Source organism: Ornithodoros turicata, chromosome 2 (genome assembly GCF_037126465.1).
Source record: "Ornithodoros turicata isolate Travis chromosome 2, ASM3712646v1, whole genome shotgun sequence".
Taxonomy (NCBI): domain Eukaryota; kingdom Metazoa; phylum Arthropoda; class Arachnida; order Ixodida; family Argasidae; genus Ornithodoros; species Ornithodoros turicata.
Window position 1 is genome coordinate 45,919,683 of NC_088202.1, and position 22,202 is coordinate 45,941,884.

At 49.2% G+C, this 22,202-nt stretch overlaps 2 protein-coding genes across 2 annotated transcripts in view; one reads left to right on the forward strand and one right to left on the reverse strand.

Moving 5' to 3' along the window:
• LOC135385350 (uncharacterized) overlaps window positions 1-22,202 on the reverse strand; it is a 356,604-nt gene that overhangs the window by 108,500 nt on the left and 225,902 nt on the right. The window lies entirely within an intron of this gene.
• On the forward strand, window positions 12,369-13,514 carry LOC135386415 (uncharacterized). Its single transcript, XM_064616329.1, has one exon. It carries the CDS (start codon window positions 12,369-12,371, stop codon window positions 13,512-13,514), a length of 1,146 nt encoding a protein of 381 aa, XP_064472399.1.

Sequence of the window (22,202 nt, forward strand, 5' to 3'; positions counted from 1 at the left end):
CTACCTCGCCGCTTCCTCCAAAGGAAGGACAGAAGGGCAGTATGAGCAGGTATGACTACGGAATGAGGAGCAACTGTAACGTGGCTCAGATGCCACAACCGGCCACAGAAGACACTCCGAGCCAGATATGCACGCTCTAGATAGGACAGCGCGTATGCATCAGAAGCTTTACACCTGGAGCAGAGATCTTGCAGTGCAGTCGTCCAGTTTGAGGTCGTAGGACCGTGACGATCGAACACAACACCTAATATTTTAAGGGATGTAGCGCATGAGAAGGGCAGTAATGAATAGGAAACCCAATCTCCGAGAGGCATCAGCTTGGTCTTCCGATAGTTGAGTAACCCTCCCGAGATGACTGCATATGCATCATAGACGCATAGGACCTCATCAACCGAACCAGCATCACGCAGTAGGACCGTAACGTCATCTGCGTAAGCAGCCACCTTCCACGTTCCAGAGATTGGAAGCGGGATGCCGTGAATGTGCGCGTCTGTATCGATGGCCCATAGAAGAGGGCCAATAACCAGTGTAAACAAGGCGGGAGAAAGAAGGCAGCCCTGTCGGACACCTCTGGTTACGGTGAACTCATCGGAGAAGCGGTGCAGCATGACTTGTGATGACTGACAGCGGTGTGGAATTTGCTCCAGAGCCCAGACGTCACGACTGGGTACCTGGTTGGGTTTCTGCAGGGCACAAATTCGAACAGATTCTGAGTTATGCATAAAGCAATAACATATTTCTTGGGCTGTTGTTTGTATTCATGCTGTTGTTTCACCTGACCGGAGAAAGTTTCCAGCAAGGCACTGATCCTGCATACCATCCATGGAAGCCGATAATTTTTTAGAGTGTACGGAATGTAAATCCGTCCGTGGATTAAAGGGCCCACGTGACCTGTCACGTGGCACTGTCACCTGCCGTCAGTATACATGACCGCAGCACTGTTCGCGGGAAGCTGAAATTGTATTACCCTCACAAAACGTTAAAGACTTTAAATAAAAGTTTAATACCACTTCAAATAGCATTTTCGAAAATGTACTTCAAAAAATTTACCGTCAACAATGGCCGCATTTGGCACAATGCCCAAAGATGCAGCGCTTTCTCTTGGTCTCTCTCTTTTTTCTTTTTGGAATCGCTGTTCGAACTTTTTGGTTCTTTGACTTGCAGTCAGTTTGTTGGTACATTCAGGAACTTGATATAATTTTTACTAATCATTTTTCTATTCCTCTAGTTGTGTTTGTATGTGTATTTGTATGAGGTAGGGTATCGCAATTTCTGCGGTGAAACACCTCATCCAATGGCCATACATGTAGTACTAGTAGTTGTTGTATGTGCTGCGCACTTCGTACACTCCTACCGGGGCTTCCAACTGGAAGCCATTTAGTATTCTACATAAATAAATAAACGCGCAAAAAACGCGAAAACTAGTTGTGTGCCTAAATAAAGGTGTTCTACAGTATCTGACATAGTCACACGACAGTAGTATTTTGTCCGACGTGTCAAAGCTCCAGCTCTCTTACTTTAGATAACTAAGACGGAGAATTGGCGTAGTTCGTGCATAGATCCACCGGATGAAATAGCGCAGGAGACAACACAAATAAAGATACAAACAACACAAGCACTGACTAGTTTAATAAGAGGAATAAGGCCTGTTTAAATACCGTGCTCACCCTGCTGCGTCACACATTTGCAACCTGTTCGAACGCAAGCTGCCTATCATTAATACGAAATGCTTATCAAACAAACCAGTGACTCACTATTTTACGGCTTAGTCAATTACAAGTAGTTTATCTCTTCCTGTGTGAGAGCTATCAAAGTAGAGCTGACACACTTCTCAGTCCCCATTTTTGCAATCAGATAGGCTTCGAAAATCTCTCTTTCACTTCTTCTTTGTACCTCCCTTGAATACTTGTCTTATCAAAATCCACATCTAGCAACACGAAAAGCCAGGTGATCATTGGGGGCGCCAGTGAGGGACCCCGAGTAAAGTCCCTGAATTGGGGAAGATGTCACTACTTTTCCCAATTCAGGGACTTTAACCCCGAGTGTTCTCGCAATCGAATGTTAATACATCTTTCCGTCTGCCCAATATATACAGCTAAGCGGAATCATGTAGACAAACCATCTGCTGGCAATGAACAAACTTTGTTCTGTGAGATCTGCCACATCCAACTGCCTTATTTTTCCTGGTAGTTCTAGTGCATAACGAAGAGACTTTTATGTGGACCGAGATGGCTACATGCGTGTTGAACTTCTTGCTAACCTTTTTTATGTCCTGAGTAAGTAACTCACGGCATCTACACGGATACCGTTAATCTGCAACAAGACGCTGCTCACTCCAAGCCATGTATCTTTCATGTACGTTGAAAGTGATTAATTAAGGTTTGGCGCTATGGCTAGTCTGTGCTTGTGATTGGCTACTGCTTTCGATATGTCCAAGTACCTTAACCAAGGTATTATAACCATATTATGTCCATGACTGTCGTTTCAAACAGTAATCCACGGGTACAAGCTATTGAGGCTCGGAACGCCCAATTCATCAGCAGCTTCTCTAATAACTCATTGGCGTTTCGTGAAACCAGTCTCGCCCTGAAATAATTGACACAGAAAAAGTACATACAAACTGAAATAGAATATCTCGGGCGGAACAACGCATTAACAACGGCAGCGGTAGTGACAGATACCAAGCGGCTTATTACAATTAATTTAGCGACTGGCCGCGAGAGAGCGCGGTAGGGAACCTGCGTCCATCTTCATTAATGAGAAATAACCACTTGCACACTCTGTAATCGGGCGCGCAAAATTAATGCGTTTTTTTTTTCGGTAATAACACGCAAACTGAGAACTCGGAAAGGAACATCATCTGTGCCATGAACCACTGCTCATTCTGCGCTCCTCTCGCGTGCGGACCGTTGACGCTTTTAAATGGTCTCGTTGCTGCAGGTACTCCGCTCTGTTCTTCATTCGCATTGCTAATGTGTTACACACAAATTAGCGCACCAGTCTGCGCTCGGTGCAGTCATCACACCGCAGCTCGGAATGGCGCAAGGCAACATGGGAAACTATACGTTAATTGTGCTATGCACATAAACCGCGTTGTTTCTTGCTTTCCTTGGGATGGCTGCCGTGAGTGCGGCATTTTTTACAGCATTTAAAATGGTTATTTTTGTTTATGGCACCGATGAATGAAGAGAGGAAAGGAATAAATACTGCGAGATTCTCAGTTGAGCACACTCCCATGCATGTATGTACATGCGCTCAAAAAACAGCTGGACACACGCACGCACGTATGGGCGCGTTTTCATATGCAACTCTGCAAGTCCGAGTTACTCTAAGCGGGCGAAAAATAGCCAGAATAGGCCAGGCTAGCGGAACTGAGGTCATAACACTTCGGCGAAAAATAGCCAGTGTTAACCCTTGTAACAACTCTTCTCGACTCTTCTCCAAAGCGGGGATAAGGTACAGTTATAACGTCACACAAATGCGCGTGTGGCCTTGTCGTCTGCTGCAAACGACAGTCGGGCCTCTTTTGCTTGGTCATAACCGACTTTTGCGGCATTTCGGCATAACGGCATTTCGTCTCGAGTTAGTTCACTATTATTCAACTGGAATGGCAAATATTTTGCAATACTGTTGTCTAGGTTATAAAGCACATGGTCCTTGTTCATAGGGTATGATTATTTTGGAGGGTCTCGATATTGCCGGTTGCGAAATTCCTGATCTCACAAATTCGCGGCCTTGAAACAAAGATAATGCTCGATCGCTTCGATGATGACATTCCGTGTTTAAAAAGCGGATATTGCTGACTAACCTCTTATCTTTTTTATATCTGACGAAGTCGTTTTAGCGAATGAGCCACATTTTAACGACCGTTATACTTTGCATGGTGGTCGCGCCGGCACAGCATATTGATTAGTTTATTATCGGATTAGTTAAAGTTGGGTGTTTCTATTTCTTATCCAGGTTAGTCAGAGTCTGTCTGACAGAGTTAGTCTGTTGGCAATTTCCATGGCGTGACTGCATTTGCGGCTTATTTCCAATCGAAGGACCACCAGGCAAACAATTATAGAAATATTGCAGAATTGTTACGGTTGGTTACAGAATGAACGTCATATGCTTGTGTGAAACACATAAAAATAAACTTGTATCGCCGATTTCTTCAACGTGATCCGCCATGTGGGCTTAGGAGGCAAAGACACTTCGGCGGCAGTCTCGTGCCGGCGAAACTATCCCCCCCCCTAAAAAAAAAAGTGTCCTGTCCTAACCTGTGCTAACCTAACCCACCTTGACGCGTCCTACATTTGACAAGATGGCGACCTCCAAATCAGTTAGGCTAACCCAACTGGCGGGTTCTTCGGGTGGAATAAAAAAACGCGCGATGCAGATAGTGATGATGATGATATGATGGGCCATTCAATAATGCAATAATTCTCTCGTGCAATAGTGAGAACGCCTGTGATAATTTTCAGCTTGTTTTCGCTGTATTTCACTGTGAAGTAATAGCCATAGAAGGATCATTTCGGCTCTTTTTCTTCAGTACTGATGAAATTGTGGACGTAGTAGCATGCAAGGTAGCTCCGGCACGTATTAGTGAACCATCACAGTGACGGTTTTTATTATTTTCTGTGGCACTGCATCGTGAAGCAAACTACGTCACCATAAAAGCACCATCGTCATGACGCTTTCTACATGACACGGAATGGAATGCGCGTAAATTGCCACACGAGGACATGTCTCTTGCTTTATCGACAAACAGCAGCGTCACGCTGGTGTGGTCCTTCCTTGTATTTCCACCGCACATTCGGCGTGAGACTCTGCAATCTCCTACTGAGGAATATACGACACAACACGGCTCATTTAGAGAAACATGCGATCCTTTCTGGTCAGTGGGATAGGTTAGAGTAGTAGCCGGTAGAAACTTGAATAGGCTTTATCACCAAGGGTTAACGGATAGGCGAACGGTCTTCCTGCCTAGACAGGCAGCACGTTGCTCGGGGGAGAGGGCAGTGGTAAAAAGGGAAGCTTCGTTGACTTCTTAACACCAGGTATTCTGAGAAACACAAGTCCAATTTCGTGTTTGGCAGCGCAAGGGCCTTATTCCCCTCATTAAAAAAAAGACAAGAAAAAGACAAAAACAAATAAACTACTCTATGAGCGTACCCACGTACAAAAACCCATAGTGCGAACATGATTGTCAACGTAATTACTGCATCATCCTACCTGTATCATTAAACCACTTGAAACAATAAAGGTAATGACCAAGAAAGTTCTTGAGGCATTATTAGAGATGTTTTTTTTTCTTCTTTTTTTCGCTATTCGGCTATGTAGCCTACTCTTGTTCCTTTGATGACCATGTATTTCCTAGAATACTAGTACGCATTGGGATATTTATTACGCGTTTAATTTCGTCGCCGTTTTAAAGCACATTCTAGTTTCGCTTTCTCTAAAGTGTGCAGTATAATACCGGGCAATGATACGTATAAACCGATGGGACTATGGATGGAGTGAATGCGCTTCTTACTACATTGCATCATGAAAACCTTAATGTCGCTGTCACGGCCAGAAACACAATAATATGTGTATCACGTGCTCTAATCCCCAGGGTCTCATTTGTTAGAAGCACGCTGTTTTGCCTTTGGAGCAGCACGACGATAAGGCATGATGGATGGGAATACAGAAGCTAAGTGATTCATCAACTATTCACACCGTCCGCACTGGAGCCATCTCGTGTGCACTATGCCGACAAGCACGACAGCTACTCTGGTTGTTCTGGCGAACGTGTGTTAAAGTACCGTTCCTTATAACCGTACATAAGTGTTGAGACGGCGATCTACTTTGCGTTGTCGGGAGACGTACCCCGCTGTTCGCGTTTCCTTCGAAGAAATTCGTTGCGTATTTACGAGTTCCTCATCAGCTAGCTGTTTTGTGAAATAGGATCCACAAAAAATAAATAGAAATGAACAATGAAATGAACGAAGGAATTAACAACAACTTTATTGTGCGATGATGAATGCGCAGTTTCATCGCCAGGGGCGCTACTCTACCCCGTTGCTGGTGGTGATGTGGGGAATGCAATAATGAGTTCCTTCACAATAAGTATCGAAGTCCTATGGTATTCAGAAAGGTGAAGAGAGCTTTGAGGGCAGAGCGTTGGTGGGCTGGATGTGGCCAGGGACGAAGGAATTAATATTAAATAGTATCGCGGTTTCACCGTTACGAATGGAATCCACAGCTCTCAGTGTGAATCAGATGCTCAAATTCACGGCCTTCATTCGCTGGAAAGTAACTTTTTTTTTTTTTGTTAAAACGATTTCCGAGTGGAACAGCCTCCCTCGTGACTTAATTCATTCTGCCTCCAGGGACATTTTCTTGAAAGAGTGCACGAATTTATGTTGCCTTAAATGTTATTGTAGTCTTGTACCTTGAAATGATGTTCATTTGTATGTACTGTTATGTTCTCCTCTCCCTTACTTAGTGCCACTCACGTGGAATTGTAGGGCACTTGAAATAAAATAAATAAATAAATAAATCAAGGCAACAAACCTCTCTGTGTCTTCACCGTAGCTAATCGAAGATACGTATGCAAACTATATCCTTCTCTCTCCGTGACTGTTGCGTTACGCGGACGTATTGCTTAGTGCTTAAAATGCATGCCTGGGTGGCGGTGGTGGTGGTGGTGGTGGTAGTGACGGTGAAAGGGCTCGCCGTTGTAGGCCTCACAGAGGTTGGTAACGTCACGACTAACGCCCTCGGGAATGTGCGTCCTGGGCCGACTTCTAAGGGAACTGTGTCAACATATGTCTCAAAGTTCCCGTCTGAGGAAAACCCAGGAAAAACCCCAGACAGCATGCCTTGCATGCCTTCCACGCATAGATTCTCAAGAGATGCACCAGGACGAACGCTCTGCTTGGTAGCTGCATGCCGTTAGCACAAGTTAGTTTTTTCCTTGGCAAGTATCGCACACATTATTGCGCAGAGTGCGGATATTAACAAGCTTTCGCAATCTAGACTTGACTTTGAACCCGAAACACTCATTGTTTCCTTGTCGTACAGTCTGAGTGCCATCAGTATTAGCATGTGTTGTGAAATCGCTACCGTTGATCGGCGCAGGTAGGTGAATTACTGTTTTTCTTGCCTTTCAACTCTTCAACTTGTGTAAAAATGTTAATACTTGTGAATCTGCGTTGTGAGGTCGGCATGGCTTCGTCCTCTACACAACACAAATCGTGAGAAAACAAGAACGACCCATGGAAGACAGTTGTCAATGGGTAAAGACGTGAAGCCAGTTGGAAGCTGCCCGTGAAATTCAAGACATGCGTGCTTCAGGTTTAGAGATGCAAGTAACCGAATTCTGGTGCTTTGTCTGATTTCTCAAATGATGTAAAGACCCCATCTATGCAAGCCACTACAACTCAGTGGCCTCCATTGTCCTGTAGTAATACGCAGTCGTTTTGGATTGTGCTGTTAGCCATTGTAGCAGTAGTACACATGTCCTTGTCTTGGTCATGATAAGTGAGATATTCATTCTCTCTGTATTCTGGCATTGCAATGCTCCTACTGATCAAATCTCTAAACTGTTTCAAAGTGGCCCCTCCGAAACAACATGTTTGCGTTTGAATCCACTTTGAAGTGGATTCGGAGCCATGTCGGTCTCACGCTGGAGTCCCAACTGGAAGTCTATTTTCGGCTCCATTTTCAAACGGATCCATTTCAAAATGGAAATTCATTCCTAGCTGGCAATCGATATCGAGTTCCATAATCCACTTCCAAGAGGATCCAACTCTGAGTTTTTTTTTTTTTTTCTTCCTGGGAGACATCCGCCCGGTAATACCTGTGTGCGTGTCACACTCCACATTCATTTAACATGCGTATACCAACTCACACGCAATGGCGTAGGGTGCATACTGCAGCTCAACCGGTGAAACATTCCATGAAATTACCATCATGTTGTTGTTTCCTCAATATAGCCATCTTTGCAAAACTGAACGGGAAAAGGACTGGATGCCGTCCTCATTAAACATAGACGAATGAAGTCAATAAAAAAGGAGTAAAGCTTTTTAGGCTAAATTAAATGCAACCAAACTCAAAAATTTACCTTCAGGAATTTAGGCAGTACAATGGCAGATAGGACACGGACAAGAATAAATTTCGCCATGAAAACGCCATACGAACTTTCTAACATAAACACACCTAAGCCATCACAGCCATCTTGGACTTGACTCACCCTATACCTGCTCCGCTATCTATGACAGGAGCTAGAGTCCCGTCTTGATACGTATCAGGACAATCAGATTTGTTACTTCTGCAGAATTATGCGAAGTCGTAAATAGCCAATACTCGTGTTCCATCTAAGAACGGCACGAAATGTAGTCCGCTAACAGAGTTACTCCGCTGGAGAAATTATACCGCAGCGCCAACAAGTGCCCCCATTCCCCCATAGGGCTTATGTAAATTAGTGTAAATCAGCCATAGGGATGTAAACCACCGCATTTTTCACTCGAACTGAGGACAGTCTGCTTTTAAAATGGGGGCCGTGTGAACGACAGTGTCATCACCATCACCTCCACGGACCCATCACCATCAACATCGTGGCACCAACGGGTAAAAAGCAACGAGCGCCACGCAAGCCCTGGAGTTCATCGGGCATCGTTGACGATTAAACATCTTCCACGAACGCTTAATTCGGCCCCTTACCACCCAAAAGCCCTAAAAACCTCTGTTTTGCCTTGAAACTCGAAAGACTGCCGATCGTGCCGACTGCACCATGTCAGGCATTTCAGGCTTATAGTTTCGGTATCGGCGCACTACTTGTCGCTTCGTAGAATGATGCGACTAAGTAATGCAGTCAATGGGAACGGGAGTAGGGCGAGGCTTAGTCGTGCCGGTCTTATAGGTTGAAAACGACTAGTTTCGGTCCGAAACATTACAAAGTGACTACGGTAATTACCATTTGAGTGTATGTAAAACTGCGCGCACGTAAGGACAGCTATCTCACAGGCCGAAGCCTATAGGGACGAAGTCAAACAATGGCCGCAAGGGCAGCTTCACATACGCCCCGGTAAAGAGACTTTCTTCTTCGCTTCTCACACGGCACAGCAATGCATAGGGAGTGAGTAAACGTGGAAATGAAATTACAGTGCCAGTGAGTAAACACTCTTCCCTGCCAGTTTCTCCTTTCATCTACTGGCTGTAGCAGCGGCTGAGGCCGGTTTGTCCGGTTCTGTATACATCTGTGAGTATGAGTTATAGTGGCCACTGTAGAGGGCCCCATTACATAGTTGGAGTACTCAATTGATTGATTGGTTGAGCGTGAGAAACCTGACTCGTGACGCGACGAAATATGTTACTCCAAGACTGAACCCATGCTCCCAATTGCCAATAAAGAAAACTTTAAGGCTACTCAATATTGTCCATCATCTTCTCCACGAATGCGACTCCCCGAACCCCATAAAGATTGGAGGGAGGGGGGAGGGGGCTTTCTCCGTTGAAGAGGTACACGAGGGTTTGGGAGTAGAATTTACTTTAGTGATCTGCGCGATGTTAACTGTGTTGATGAGCTGATGGCTGTGACTGGCAAGTTGCAGCACTAGTTGGCAGTTGAGTAAGAGCTGATGTACCTCTCGCAGACGATACGAGTATCGACGGCCGTTGATTAGTGATTGAGCGTGTTTGAGAGTGTTGCGAAGGAATTAGTGGAGGAGCCGAAGACGTCAACGTTCCTCTGCAGATTTTGTTGCGCTATGCTCTCGGACACGCTAGGCTCCGTAACGCCAAAACGTTACATGGAATTTCTTAAGTGTTAACCACGTAAACGATTGGGCATACGTAAATTCTACGTCTACAAGGGAATGTGATGGAGTCGGAGCGATAACGCCTATACAGTCGTGTGCTATTCATGTGTGTGGCACCCCTAGATCCATATGTAGATGGGTAGAAATCCAGCGAACCGGTAGAGATGTAGGAAGGGAGTTGCCTCAGGACAGAAGCCGCCGATATTTCGAACAGAGACTGTTCTTTTTCTGGGCAGAAGAAGAACAGTCTCTGTTCGAAATATCGGCGGCTTCTGTCCTGAGGCAACTCCCTCCCTAGATCCATATGACATTTGTCCGCTGCAGGAATAGTGGAGTACAAACTGCCACGTAGGTCAGGCCACAAACCGTCACAACAGATGTGTTACGCGTCATGTGCGTAAGTTGGGAACCGGTCCACTCGTCACAAACCCACTCGTCACCGGAAGACTCGTCACAGGATAATTGGTCACACCGGCCCTCTGGTACGAGGTCCTTTTGTCACCGGAACACTTGTCAAGGGGGGCGGTTCGTCACTGGAACACTAGTTGTAAGGTTACATTCTTGGGCACTAATAAAAATCATTCGTGATTCAGGGTCAGTTCATGTAATATGCACCCGTCGAGACTGACCAAGGTTAGGACAGTAGAGCCTTTTACGTATTTCACACGTTGGGGAGTGGGTCAGTTCATGTAGAATATGCACCCGTCGAGACTGACCAAGGTTAGGTCAGGAGAGCCTTTTATGTATTTCACACGTTGGGGAGTGGGTCAGTTCATGTAGAGTATGCTCCCGTCGAGACTGACCAAGGTTAGGTCAGGAGAGCCTTTTACGTATTTCACACGTTGGTGAGTGGGTCAGTTCATGTAGAATATGCACCCGTCGAGACTGACCAAGGTTAGGTCAAAAGAGCCTTTTACTATTTCACACGTTGGAGAGTGGGTCAGTTCATGTAGAATATGCACCCGTCGAGACTGACCAAGGTTAGGTCAGGAGAGCCTTTTACGTATTTCACACGTTGGGGAGTGGGTCAGTTCATGTAGAGTATGCACCCGTCGAGACTGACCAAGGTTAGGTCAGGAGACCCTTTTACGTATTTCACACGTAGGGGAGTGGGTCAGTTCATGTAGAATATGCACCCGTCGAGACTAACCAAGGTTGGGTCAAAAGAGCCTTTTACTATTTCACACGTTGGAGAGTGGGTCAGTTCATGTAGAATATGCACCCGTCGAGACTGACCAAGGTTAGGTCAGGAGAGCCTTTTACGTGTTTCATACGTTGGGGAGTGGGTCAGTGCATGTAGAATATGCACCAGTCGAGACTGACCAAGGTTAGGTCAAAAGAGCCTTTTACTATTTCACACGTTGGAGAGTGGGTCAGTTCATGTAGAATATGCACCCGTCGAGACTGACCAAGGTTAGGTCAGGAGAGCCTTTTACGTATTTCACACGTTGGTGAGTGGGTCAGTTCATGTAGAATATGCACCCGTCGAGACTGACCAAGGTTAGGTCAAAAGAGCCTTTTACTATTTCACACGTTGGAGAGTGGGTCAGTTCATGTAGAATATGCACCCGTCGAGACTGACCAAGGTTAGGTCAGGAGAGCCTTTTACGTATTTCACACGTTGGGGAGTGGGTCAGTTCATGTAGAGTATGCACCCGTCGAGACTGACCAAGGTTAGGTCAGGAGAGCCTTTTACGTATTTCACACGTTGGGGAGTGGGTCAGTTCATGTAGAGTATGCACCCGTCGAGACTAACCAAGGTTGGGTCAAAAGAGCCTTTTACTATTTCACACGTTGGAGAGTGGGTCAGTTCATGTAGAATATGCACCCGTCGAGACTGACCAAGGTTAGGTCAGGAGAGCCTTTTACGTGTTTCATACGTTGGGGAGTGGGTCAGTGCATGTAGAATATGCACCAGTCGAGACTGACCAAGGTTAGGTCAAAAGAGCCTTTTACTATTTCACACGTTGGAGAGTGGGTCAGTTCATGTAGAATATGCACCCGTCGAGACTGACCAAGGTTAGGTCAGGAGAGCCTTTTACTATTTCACACGTTGGAGAGTGGGTCAGTTCATGTAGAATATGCACCCGTCGAGACTTGTGGTGACCCAGTTTGGGGGACACATGGGGAGCCGTCCCGTGACCTCATCTCCCCCAGGCGATCCCTCGACACAGGAACTTTCCACTGGCCAGTTTGGCCGCGTGGGCGGATTTGGCGCATGGAAGTAGGTCAGTGGAAGGTGTCGCGGGAGGGGACCCTGGGGAGGAAGAGGTCACTCGTGCTTGGGACTTGGAAAGGAGCAGACATCTCAGGAATAAAGTCAGAATGTAAGTTTGTTCCAAACCTGTGTCAGAGTCATTCTTGGTTGGCGATAGGGAACGTACCGGTTATTTAGACCACAACCCGATGGGGAAGGCTACTTGCAGGAGCAAATCCCACATCTGGCGCCCAACGTAGGCCTACGTTCCTTTGTCGTCAATTGAGAGTGGTTCTGAGCGCTCTACATTTTGGGGCCCTGTTAGGATTTTGGGGGAACACGGGTGTTAGGCGCCTCGTGGCATGGTAGTGCATACGCGATCCATGGAAAATCAGTCCGTGTCAGCAACAAACGGGGACACTATTAACCCCGGCGAGGCAGGAGCACGTGGCGGCAACGGCGATGCCGGAACCAACACGGGGGCAGGTGTGCTTCCACCTCTCCCCACTCCACAAGCGGTTGATACCGCTAGCTTATTGCTGCAAGTGACAAATATTGTCGCTTCATTGACCCAGCAGTTGAATGCGGCGCAGACTAGCCCGCATTCTACTTTTCCCCCACGGCTCCACCCGAGTATGACAATTCCGACGTACTCGGGGTACTCTGATAGAAAGTCGGTAGCCGACTTCCTATTGGAGATGGAGACCTATCAGGTTGCATCTAGAGCGTCCGACGAGGTAGTGCTAGGGCAGGTCTTGCCAGTAGCTCTAGTGGGGGACGCCGCTCGATGGCGAAGGCTGCAGAAGCCTTTCACCTCGATGGCGGACTTCCGGCAGCGTTTTAGGGAGGAATTTTTGCCACCCGACTACGCAATGCGTGTGCGCGAAGAGTTAGCTTTTCGCACACAGCACGCCGACGAGAGTCTCATTGAATTTGTGCGCGCAATTCAAGAGCTCTACGATAGGGCCGACCCGACGGCCACAGATCAGGATAAGGTTTCGCGTGTTATACGGCAGAGCCATCCCAGCTTCCGTCCGTATCTACGGGGACGAAATTTCGAGAATCTTGATGCGCTTGCACGAGAGGCTCGTGTGATTCAGGCTGATTTATTGTCTGAATTGCGGTACCAACCTCCACCGCGCCCGGAACTATCAGTTGAGCCGGGTTGCGCTTGGGCGGGTGTGAAGGACTCCGTTCCACGGGGAAGGGAAGCGACGTCCTTGGTTGCGGACGCGGGAAGCCGGTCGGACGTCATCGTCCCGCCGCGCTCCCTGGATCCTTTCTCCTTTGAACAGAGGCGCCGTGCGGGGTTTGGCGAAAACTCACGCGGCGATCCGAGGAGTGGAACATCCACTGCTCGGAGGGTTCAGGATAGACAGAACCAGGTAGAGAGGGACCCCAGTAGCAGAATGCCACAGGCGGACCGCGGGCGGGCGCAGCCCAGATGCTATGGCTGTAATCAACCAGGGCATTACAAGCGTGACTGTCCTGTGCGTCGGGGAAATTTCCGGTCGGCGCAGGGAAACTAGTAACGCCGGCGGCGGCAGTTGGGGCTAGCCCTAATCCGTCGTCGGCAGTCAGAGAGAGCTCGGGGCGTGTGTTTCATACCTCGCCGCAGTCTTTTGCCGAGGATGGATCAGTTTTCGCCCCAATAGCTTGTAGAGTTCAGGAGTCTGCTCCTGTGTTCGGTCCGTACATAGGCGTAACAATAGCTGGGAAAGAGTACATTGGCCTGGTGGATACCGGTGCCACGCTCTCGCTAATTGGAGACGCCGTGTACGCGCACTGTCGTGAACGAAATGTCCGCGTCAGGAAGGTTGATATCCCTTTGCGGTTAGCATCGGGAATGTCCAGTGCTACAGGCGCAGTGAGACTTACAATGCGCTTTAACGGGGGACGGTGCAGACAACGGTTCATTTACCTGTCAGGGCTGTCAATCCCAGTTATTTTGGGACGAGATTTCATTGTCCGAGAGGGATTGATTCTCGATTTAAAGGCAAACGGATATCGGTGTGGGGGACCGCTAAGCCCACTGATTCCTTTCGCCTCTCCTTCACCGACTGGCCGTTTAACCAGTCGTGTGGATACCCACTCGTCAGAAACTAAGCTTGTGCAAACTGTGGGGAGAATCCCACAGGATATCGAGCGGGTGGTAGCGTCTTTCGGGGGCAGAGGAGTTGAGCGCGCCAGGCTTTTGGACGCTTTGCTACCCTTTTCCGAAATGTTTACGGAGCACCCAGGAACAACCGATGTTCTAGAACATCGGATTGATACTGGTACTGCGAGGCCCTGGCGGTGTAAGCCCAGGCCCCTCAGCGCGCATAAGAGGGATCTCCTTGACGCGGCGCTGGATGAGATGATTGCGACAGGCGCGGTTAGGCAGTCGCAGAGCCCCTGGGCTTTCCCGGTGGTGCTGGCACCTAAAAAAGATGGGACGGCAAGGCTGTGTGTGGATTATCGCCAGTTAAACGCCGTGACGGTCAGAGATGCTTATCCTTTTCCGTCCATCGAGTCGATCATGTACGCGTTGGGGAATGCCAGCGTGTTCACGATTTTGGACTGTAGCAGGGGCTTTCTGCAGATTCCTGTAGGGGAGGAGGATATCCAAAAGACGGCATTCACGTGTCACAGAGGCTTGTTTGAATTTACGAGACTCCCTTTTGGATTGTCCAACTCGCCCGCTAGTTTCCAGAGGCTAATGGACGTCGTGCTGGATGACGCGAAGTTCAATTATGCCATGGCTTACATGGACGACGTAGTGGTATTTTCTAAGTCGTTCGATGAGCATCTCGTTCACTTGGGCAATGTGCTAAGTCGGATGAGGGACGCGGGGTTGACCATTAATCCCGGCAAAGTTCAGCTTGCATCCCCCAAGGTGGATCTCCTTGGTTTTGTAGTTGATCTTGGTACGCTAAGTCCGAATGAGGATAAATTGAGGGCCATACTCGAGTATCCTCGTCCGCATGACGTCAAGAGCCTTCAGAGGTTCCTAGGAATGGTTGGCTTCTATCGCCAGTTCATCCCGCATTGCGCGTCCTTAGCAAAACCACTGTACGAGCTACTGCGGAAGAATTCCCAGTGGGCTTGGGGGCCTAGGCAGGAGGAGGCGTTTCGCTCCTTATCACAAGCTATAGCGGATACAGCTAAATTGTGGTTGCCAGATCTTAACAAGCCGTTCGTTATGCAAACTGATGCAAGCGATTACGGGCTTGGTGCAGTGTTGCTACAGGAACACGACGGTGGTCTATGCCCGGTCGGGTTCGCTAGTCGCACACTGTCGCCGGCGGAGATGAACTATTCCGTTACGGAGAAGGAGTGCTTGGCGGTAATGTTTGGCTTGAAAAAGTTCGACATGTATTTGGATGGGACAACTTTTACCATTCAGACCGACCACCAGGCACTCTCTTGGCTGCAGCGGTTGAAGAAACCGTCAGGCAGATTAGCACGCTGGGCGTTAGCACTTCAGGGCTATTCCTACCATGTAGAATACCTGAAAGGAAACGCGAACAAAGTGGCAGACGCTTTGTCCCGTGCGCCACTGGGTTACAGCTGTGAATTACGGCAGGAATCTCAGGGTCAGGGCAGGTCATCGACCGGTTGTGTGGGTGACTTGGACCTGGTTAGAGCCGCTAGACGCGGGAGGTCCTCTCTCCCAGCGGAAGAGAGAGGAGGGGAGATTGGGTGCGCGTGCGATTACGCTAGTCTCCCGGAAGGCGTGGAACGGCAGACCGAGGAGGGGGATCTCGTGGCCGCGATTGGTTTGAATCGGGCAGGTAACTCCTTGTCTTGTGGCACGATCGTGAGCAGGGAAGAGCTCTTAGAGGCACAGAAGTCGGACGGTTTATGTCAGCGGGTGTCGGAAAAGCTGGCGGATAATAGCGCAGCTGACACCGGTAACGCTGGCAGGGATGACGACGGGTGCCTCGACTCATATCTCTTGAGTGAGGACGGGCTTTTGCTGCGATATGTGCCCGGGTTAGACGAGGAGGACGAGAGTGTTTCCCCCTTCAAGGTCGTAGTTCCCAGGAAATTGCGAAGGGTGTTTATGCGTTATTTCCATGACTCAGCCCTTGCGGGTCACGGCAGTGGCAGCAAGACTTTTCATAAGTTATGCCGCGTCGCGACCTGGCCGGGGATGAGGCAGGATGTTATGCGCTTTACCCGGAGCTGCCCCGTGTGCCAGAAAGCAAAACCAAGGGGTGGTAAACCCCCAGGGTTCATGCAGCCAGTAGTCAGTAGCTACCCCTGGCACATAGTAGCGTGTGACGTAATGGGTCCATTTCCCAGAAGTCCACGGGGGAATCAGTACCTGTTGGTGGTTACTGACCACTTTTCTAAGTGGGTGGAGTTATTCCCGCTTAGGAAGCTGGTGTCGGAGAGAATATGGGACCGGCTGATGGAGACCTTTTCCCGATTCGGTTTTCCGGCACAGTTGATCACTGACAACGCCAGTTATTTCACTGGCCGAGTCTTTGTCGACTCTTGTGCTGCACTTGGTATTCAGCACAAGAGAACGACGCCGTATCATCCCCAGGCGAACATTACTGAAAGAGTGAATCGCAACCTTAAGCATATGTTGGTAGCTCTAACCGACAGGCACAAGGATTGGGATGTGCGTCTTACTGAGTTGGGATTTGCAACCAGGACGACAGTAAACAGGTCAACGGGGTTTTCCCCGGCATACCTTAACTTTGGGAAGGAGGTTGCTTTCCCATTGGAGAACGGACTGAGACAGTGCACGGAGCCGATTGCTCGGAATCTGTCGAGGTACGCGAGCGAGCTGCGTAGTCGGCTCTCGGATGCGGTGAATTCCGCAAGAGAGAGCTTGGACGCCGCCCGCTCGGAACAAGCGCGTCAGTACGATAAGGGGCACCGTCCTCTGTCATATGAAGTAGGGGATTTGGTCTTGAAGCGCACACACCCGCTGAGCAACGCTGCTATAGGTTTCGCAGCGTCACTGGCGCAGCGCTGGGAGGGACCTTTTCGGGTGATTTCCCGATTATCTCGCTTGTCGTACCGACTCCGTCGTGTGAACACGGCGGAGGAGACAGGGCCCGTTCACGTTGGCGACTTAAAACGCTATCATGAACGCGACCACGCGGCGGACGAGTCTATCCGCCCACCTAATCAGCTGCAGGGTGACCAGGGCGGCTTTAGCCCAAGGCAACGTGGTAGGGCGGCATGCCCTACCCGCGGCGGAACACGGGCTGTAGGTCAGCGTTCTCGCGCGTACAATTTGCGCGCGCGATAATATTTCCGTGTCTCCGCACGTTCTGTCTTTTCAGGACCCCCAACCCCAAGCATGCCACTCCGAACGCGGTCGTCAGAGACCGTTCGGCAACGAGGAGCACCCGTCTCCCGAGAAGAGGCTCGAGGACTGCGCCCTCGGCCGGACCCACCCCGCGGGCGACTCCCAGTCACCATTCCGTAGCCACCTGGACCGTGCAGGTCGGGGAGGAGCCAGTGTGCTTCGTGTCATCGAGGAGGTGGCGCGACCAGCCGCGTCCCCTCCGTGGCGGTGCTTCGGAGACCGTGGCAGCCACCTTCCGGGGCCATCTCCTGTCCGACCGGCACCCCTCGGAGCCCCCGGCCGTCTACACGGAGGAGGAGACGGCTCGTCTCTGCGGGACCTGCGGTGGGTTGGTGATCCACCGCACAACCCACGAGCTGGGTGACCGTCACCGGACCGCGTTGGCCACCCGAACACCGGCAGTCCCGGACGCTCCACCTGCGCCCTCCGCCGAGGACGCTGTCGCCGCCGCCCTGCGGATCCTTCGGGAGTTCCGGCCGGAGCTTCTGCTGGAGGCCGGGTCACCGCCGCGCGGCACAGCCACCGCCGGGGACCTTCCCACCGCTGGCGTCACCCTTAACCCGGTGCCCCCCAGCGACCAGGCCCCGAAGTCGACCGCGGCGTTCGACCAGGAACTGATGGACTTTCTGGGTTCGAACCCCCCGTCGGGGCCTTAGGTGGGGGGGAGTGTGGTGACCCAGTTTGGGGGACACATGGGGAGCCGTCCCGTGACCTCATCTCCCCCAGGCGATCCCTCGACACAGGAACTTTCCACTGGCCAGTTTGGCCGCGTGGGCGGATTTGGCGCATGGAAGTAGGTCAGTGGAAGGTGTCGCGGGAGGGGACCCTGGGGAGGAAGAGGTCACTCGTGCTTGGGACTTGGAAAGGAGCAGACATCTCAGGAATAAAGTCAGAATGTAAGTTTGTTCCAAACCTGTGTCAGAGTCATTCTTGGTTGGCGATAGGGAACGTACCGGTTATTTAGACCACAACCCGATGGGGAAGGCTACTTGCAGGAGCAAATCCCACAGACTGACCAAGGTTAGGTCAGGAGAGCCTTTTACGTGTTTCATACGTTGGGGAGTGGGTCAGTGCATGTAGAATATGCACCAGTCGAGACTGACCAAGGTTAGGTCAAAAGAGCCTTTTACTATTTCACACGTTGGAGAGTGGGTCAGTTCATGTAGAATATGCACCCGTCGAGACTGACCAAGGTTAGGTCAGGAGAGCCTTTTACGTATTTCACACGTTGGTGAGTGGGTCAGTTCATGTAGAATATGCACCCGTCGAGACTGACCAAGGTTAGGTCAGGAGACCCTTTTACGCATTTCACACGTAGGGGAGTGGGTCAGTTCATGTAGAATATGCACCCGTCGAGACTAACCAAGGTTGGGTCAGGAGACCCTTCTACGTATTTCACACGTAGGGGAGTGGGTCAGTTCATGTAGAATATGCACCCGTCGAGACTAACCAAGGTTGGGTCAAAAGAGCCTTTTACTATTTCACACGTTGGAGAGTGGGTCAGTTCATGTAGAATATGCACCCGTCGAGACTGACCAAGGTTAGGTCAGGAGAGCCTTTTACGTGTTTCATACGTTGGGGAGTGGGTCAGTGCATGTAGAATATGCAGCAGTCGAGACTGACCAAGGTTAGGTCAAAAGAGCCTTTTACTATTTCACACGTTGGAGAGTGGGTCAGATCATGTAGAATGTGCACCCGTCGAGACTGACGAAAGTTAGGTCAGGAGAGCCTTTTACGTATTTCACACGTTGGGGAGTGGGTCAGTTCATGTAGAATATGCACCACTCGAGACTGACCAAGGTTAGGTCAAAATAGCCTTTTACTATTTCACACGTTGGAGAGTGGGTCAGTTCATGTAGAATATGCACCCGTCGAGACTGACCAAGGTTAGGTCAGGAGAGCCTTTTACGTATTTCACACGTTGGGGAGTGGGTCAGTTCATGTAGAGTATGCACCCGTCGAGACTGACCTAGGTTAGGTCAGGAGGACCTTTTACGTATTTCACACGTTGGGGAGTGGGTCAGTTCATGTAGAATATGCACTCGTCGAGACTGACCAAGGTTAGGTCAGGAGACACTTTTACTATTTCACACGTTGGAGAGTGGGTCAGTTCATGTAGAATATGCACTTGTCGAGACTGACGAAGGTTAGGTCAGGAGAGCCTTTTACGTATTTCACACGTCCGGGAGTGGGTCAGTTCATGTAGAATATGCACCAGTCGAGATTGACCAAAGTTAGGTCAAAAGAGCCTTTTACTATTTCACACGTTGGAGAGTGGGTCAGTTCATGTAGAATATGCACCCCTCGAGACTGACCAAGGTTAGGTCAGGAGAGCCTTTTACGTATTTCACACGTTGGGGAGTGGGTCAGTTCATGTAGAGTATGCACCCGTTTAGACTAACCAAGGTTGGGTCAAAAGAGCCTTTTACTATTTCACACGTTGGAGAGTGGGTCAGTTCATGTAGAATATGCACCCGTCGAGACTGACCAAGGTTAGGTCAGGAGAGCCTTTTACGTGTTTCATACGTTGGGGAGTGGGTCAGTGCATGTAGAATATGCACCAGTCGAGACTGACCAAGGTTAGGTCAAAAGAGCCTTTTACTATTTCACACGTTGGAGAGTGGGTCAGATCATGTAGAATGTGCACCCGTCGAGACTGACGAAAGTTAGGTCAGGAGAGCCTTTTACGTATTTCACACGTTGGGGAGTGGGTCAGTTCATGTAGAATATGCACCACTCGAGACTGACCAAGGTTAGGTCAAAATAGCCTTTTACTATTTCACACGTTGGAGAGTGGGTCAGTTCATGTAGAATATGCACCCGTCGAGACTGACCAAGGTTAGGTCAGGAGAGCCTTTTACGTATTTCACACGTTGGGGAGTGGGTCAGTTCATGTAGAGTATGCACCCGTCGAGACTGACCTAGGTTAGGTCAGGAGGACCTTTTACGTATTTCACACGTTGGGGAGTGGGTCAGTTCATGTAGAGTATGCACCCGTCGAGACTGACCAAGGTTAGGTCAGGAGAGCGTTTTACGTATTTCACACGTTGGGGAGTGGGTCAGTTCATGTAGAGTATGCACCCGTCGAGACTGACCTAGGTTAGGTCAGGAGAGCCTTTTACGTATTTCACACGTCGGGGAGTGGGTCAGTTCATGTAGAATATGCACTCGTCGAGACTGACCAAGGTTAGGTCAGGAGACCCTTTTACTATTTCACACGTTGGAGAGTGGGTCAGTTCATGTAGAATATGCACTTGTGGAGACTGACGAAGGTTAGGTCAGGAGAGCCTTTTACGTATTTCACACGTCCGGGAGTGGGTCAGTTCATGTAGAATATGCACCAGTCGAGATTGACCAAAGTTAGGTCAAAAGAGCCTTTTACTATTTCACACGTTGGAGAGTGGGTCAGTTCATGTAGAATATGCACCCGTCGAGACTGACCAAGGTTAGGTCAGGAGAGCCTTTTACGTATTTCACACGTTGGGGAGTGGGTCAGTTCATGTAGAGTATGCACCCGTTTAGACTGACCTAGGTTAGGTCAGGAGAGCCTTTTACGTATTTCACACGTTGGGGAGTGGGTCAGTTCATGTAGAGTATGCACCCGTCGAGACTGACCAAGGTTAGGTCAGGAGAGCCTTTTACGTATTTCACACGTTGGGGAGTGGGTCAGTTCATGTAGAGTATGCACCCGTCGAGACTGACCAAGGTTAGGTCAGTAGAGCCTTTTACGTATTTCACACGTTGGGGAGTACCGTGCGGTGAGCAGGTGGCAGATTCACTGTGACGATTATTCCGGCGTGACGGCAGTTCCTCGTACGAGATGGCCTATGATAGATACCTATGACCAGTTGGCCTGTGACAACCGGGATTGTGACGAGTTCTCCTAAACCCGCGTAAGTCACGCGGCTGCATCACATACAAAAAAAGTTTTTCACTTGCGCTATTAGACCGTCTGCAAGCTAAAGTATCATGAAAAACCATGCACCAAGAACAATGCATGCTTCACGCACCGTATTTGTATAATTGAGTACGCGTATATTCAGTACCCCGGTTTATTGATCGCGTATCAGATTTTCCATCGAGGGCGCTCACATTTTGAGCAGCTCCCATGAGGAAGCTCATGGGCACGCTCCAATTTTGGCCATCCGAGTAAAGAATCACACGCTCATTATTTCGATGCTGTTATAATCCAGCGGCGCCCACGCAACGATGCCCCGCTGCTGCACAGGGATGGGGGGCATAACCGTGGGATTTCGTGGTCGCCGCTTGTCATTGCATGTGAAGTTCTGCGTGCGTGGTATTACTATCGTAATTATTGTCGCTGTCCCATGGTGTTCTCAAACGTATTTCCCTATTCCAAATGCGAAAAACCTCATGCGTGCAGCGCTAATTCGCTGGGCCACACGAGTACGTGACTAGATGAGATCCGAGGCTCTTGTTTTAGAGTCCCGTTATGTGAACTAAGCAATATCAAGTTACTTTGGCATAGAAATTTCTTTTTTATTAGTTGTCTTCGTCGCATTACCAGTTGTTTCTTGAGTTTGAATATATATAAAAATGAGAAGAAATTGAATCCGTCACCTGACGGACCCTGCTACTCTCACAAAGAACCCCACAGAAAGAAAAAAATAAAAATAGAAAGATGGAAAATAAAAAGATAAAAACATCACCCCACCCGGTCACCGAACTGTATGTGCACGTGCACGCATGCATGCATGTGTATGTGTAGCTGCATCCCATAAAAGTGAACTAAATTGCGAGAACCTATAACAGGAACGAGGAAATCGACGACACATACCTACGGCCATGCGACGGCATTTTTTTATTTCTATTTCTACATGCCTAGGAAGGGATCCTAAAATACAGTTTCGATAGCACTGCACACTATGAAGTTGACAAGTGCTGA

Excerpts from the sequence above, each read along its gene's own strand:
- LOC135386415 (XM_064616329.1), top strand. The coding sequence starts at position 12,369 with ATGGAAAATCAGTCCGTGTCAGCAACAAACGGGGACACTATTAACCCC.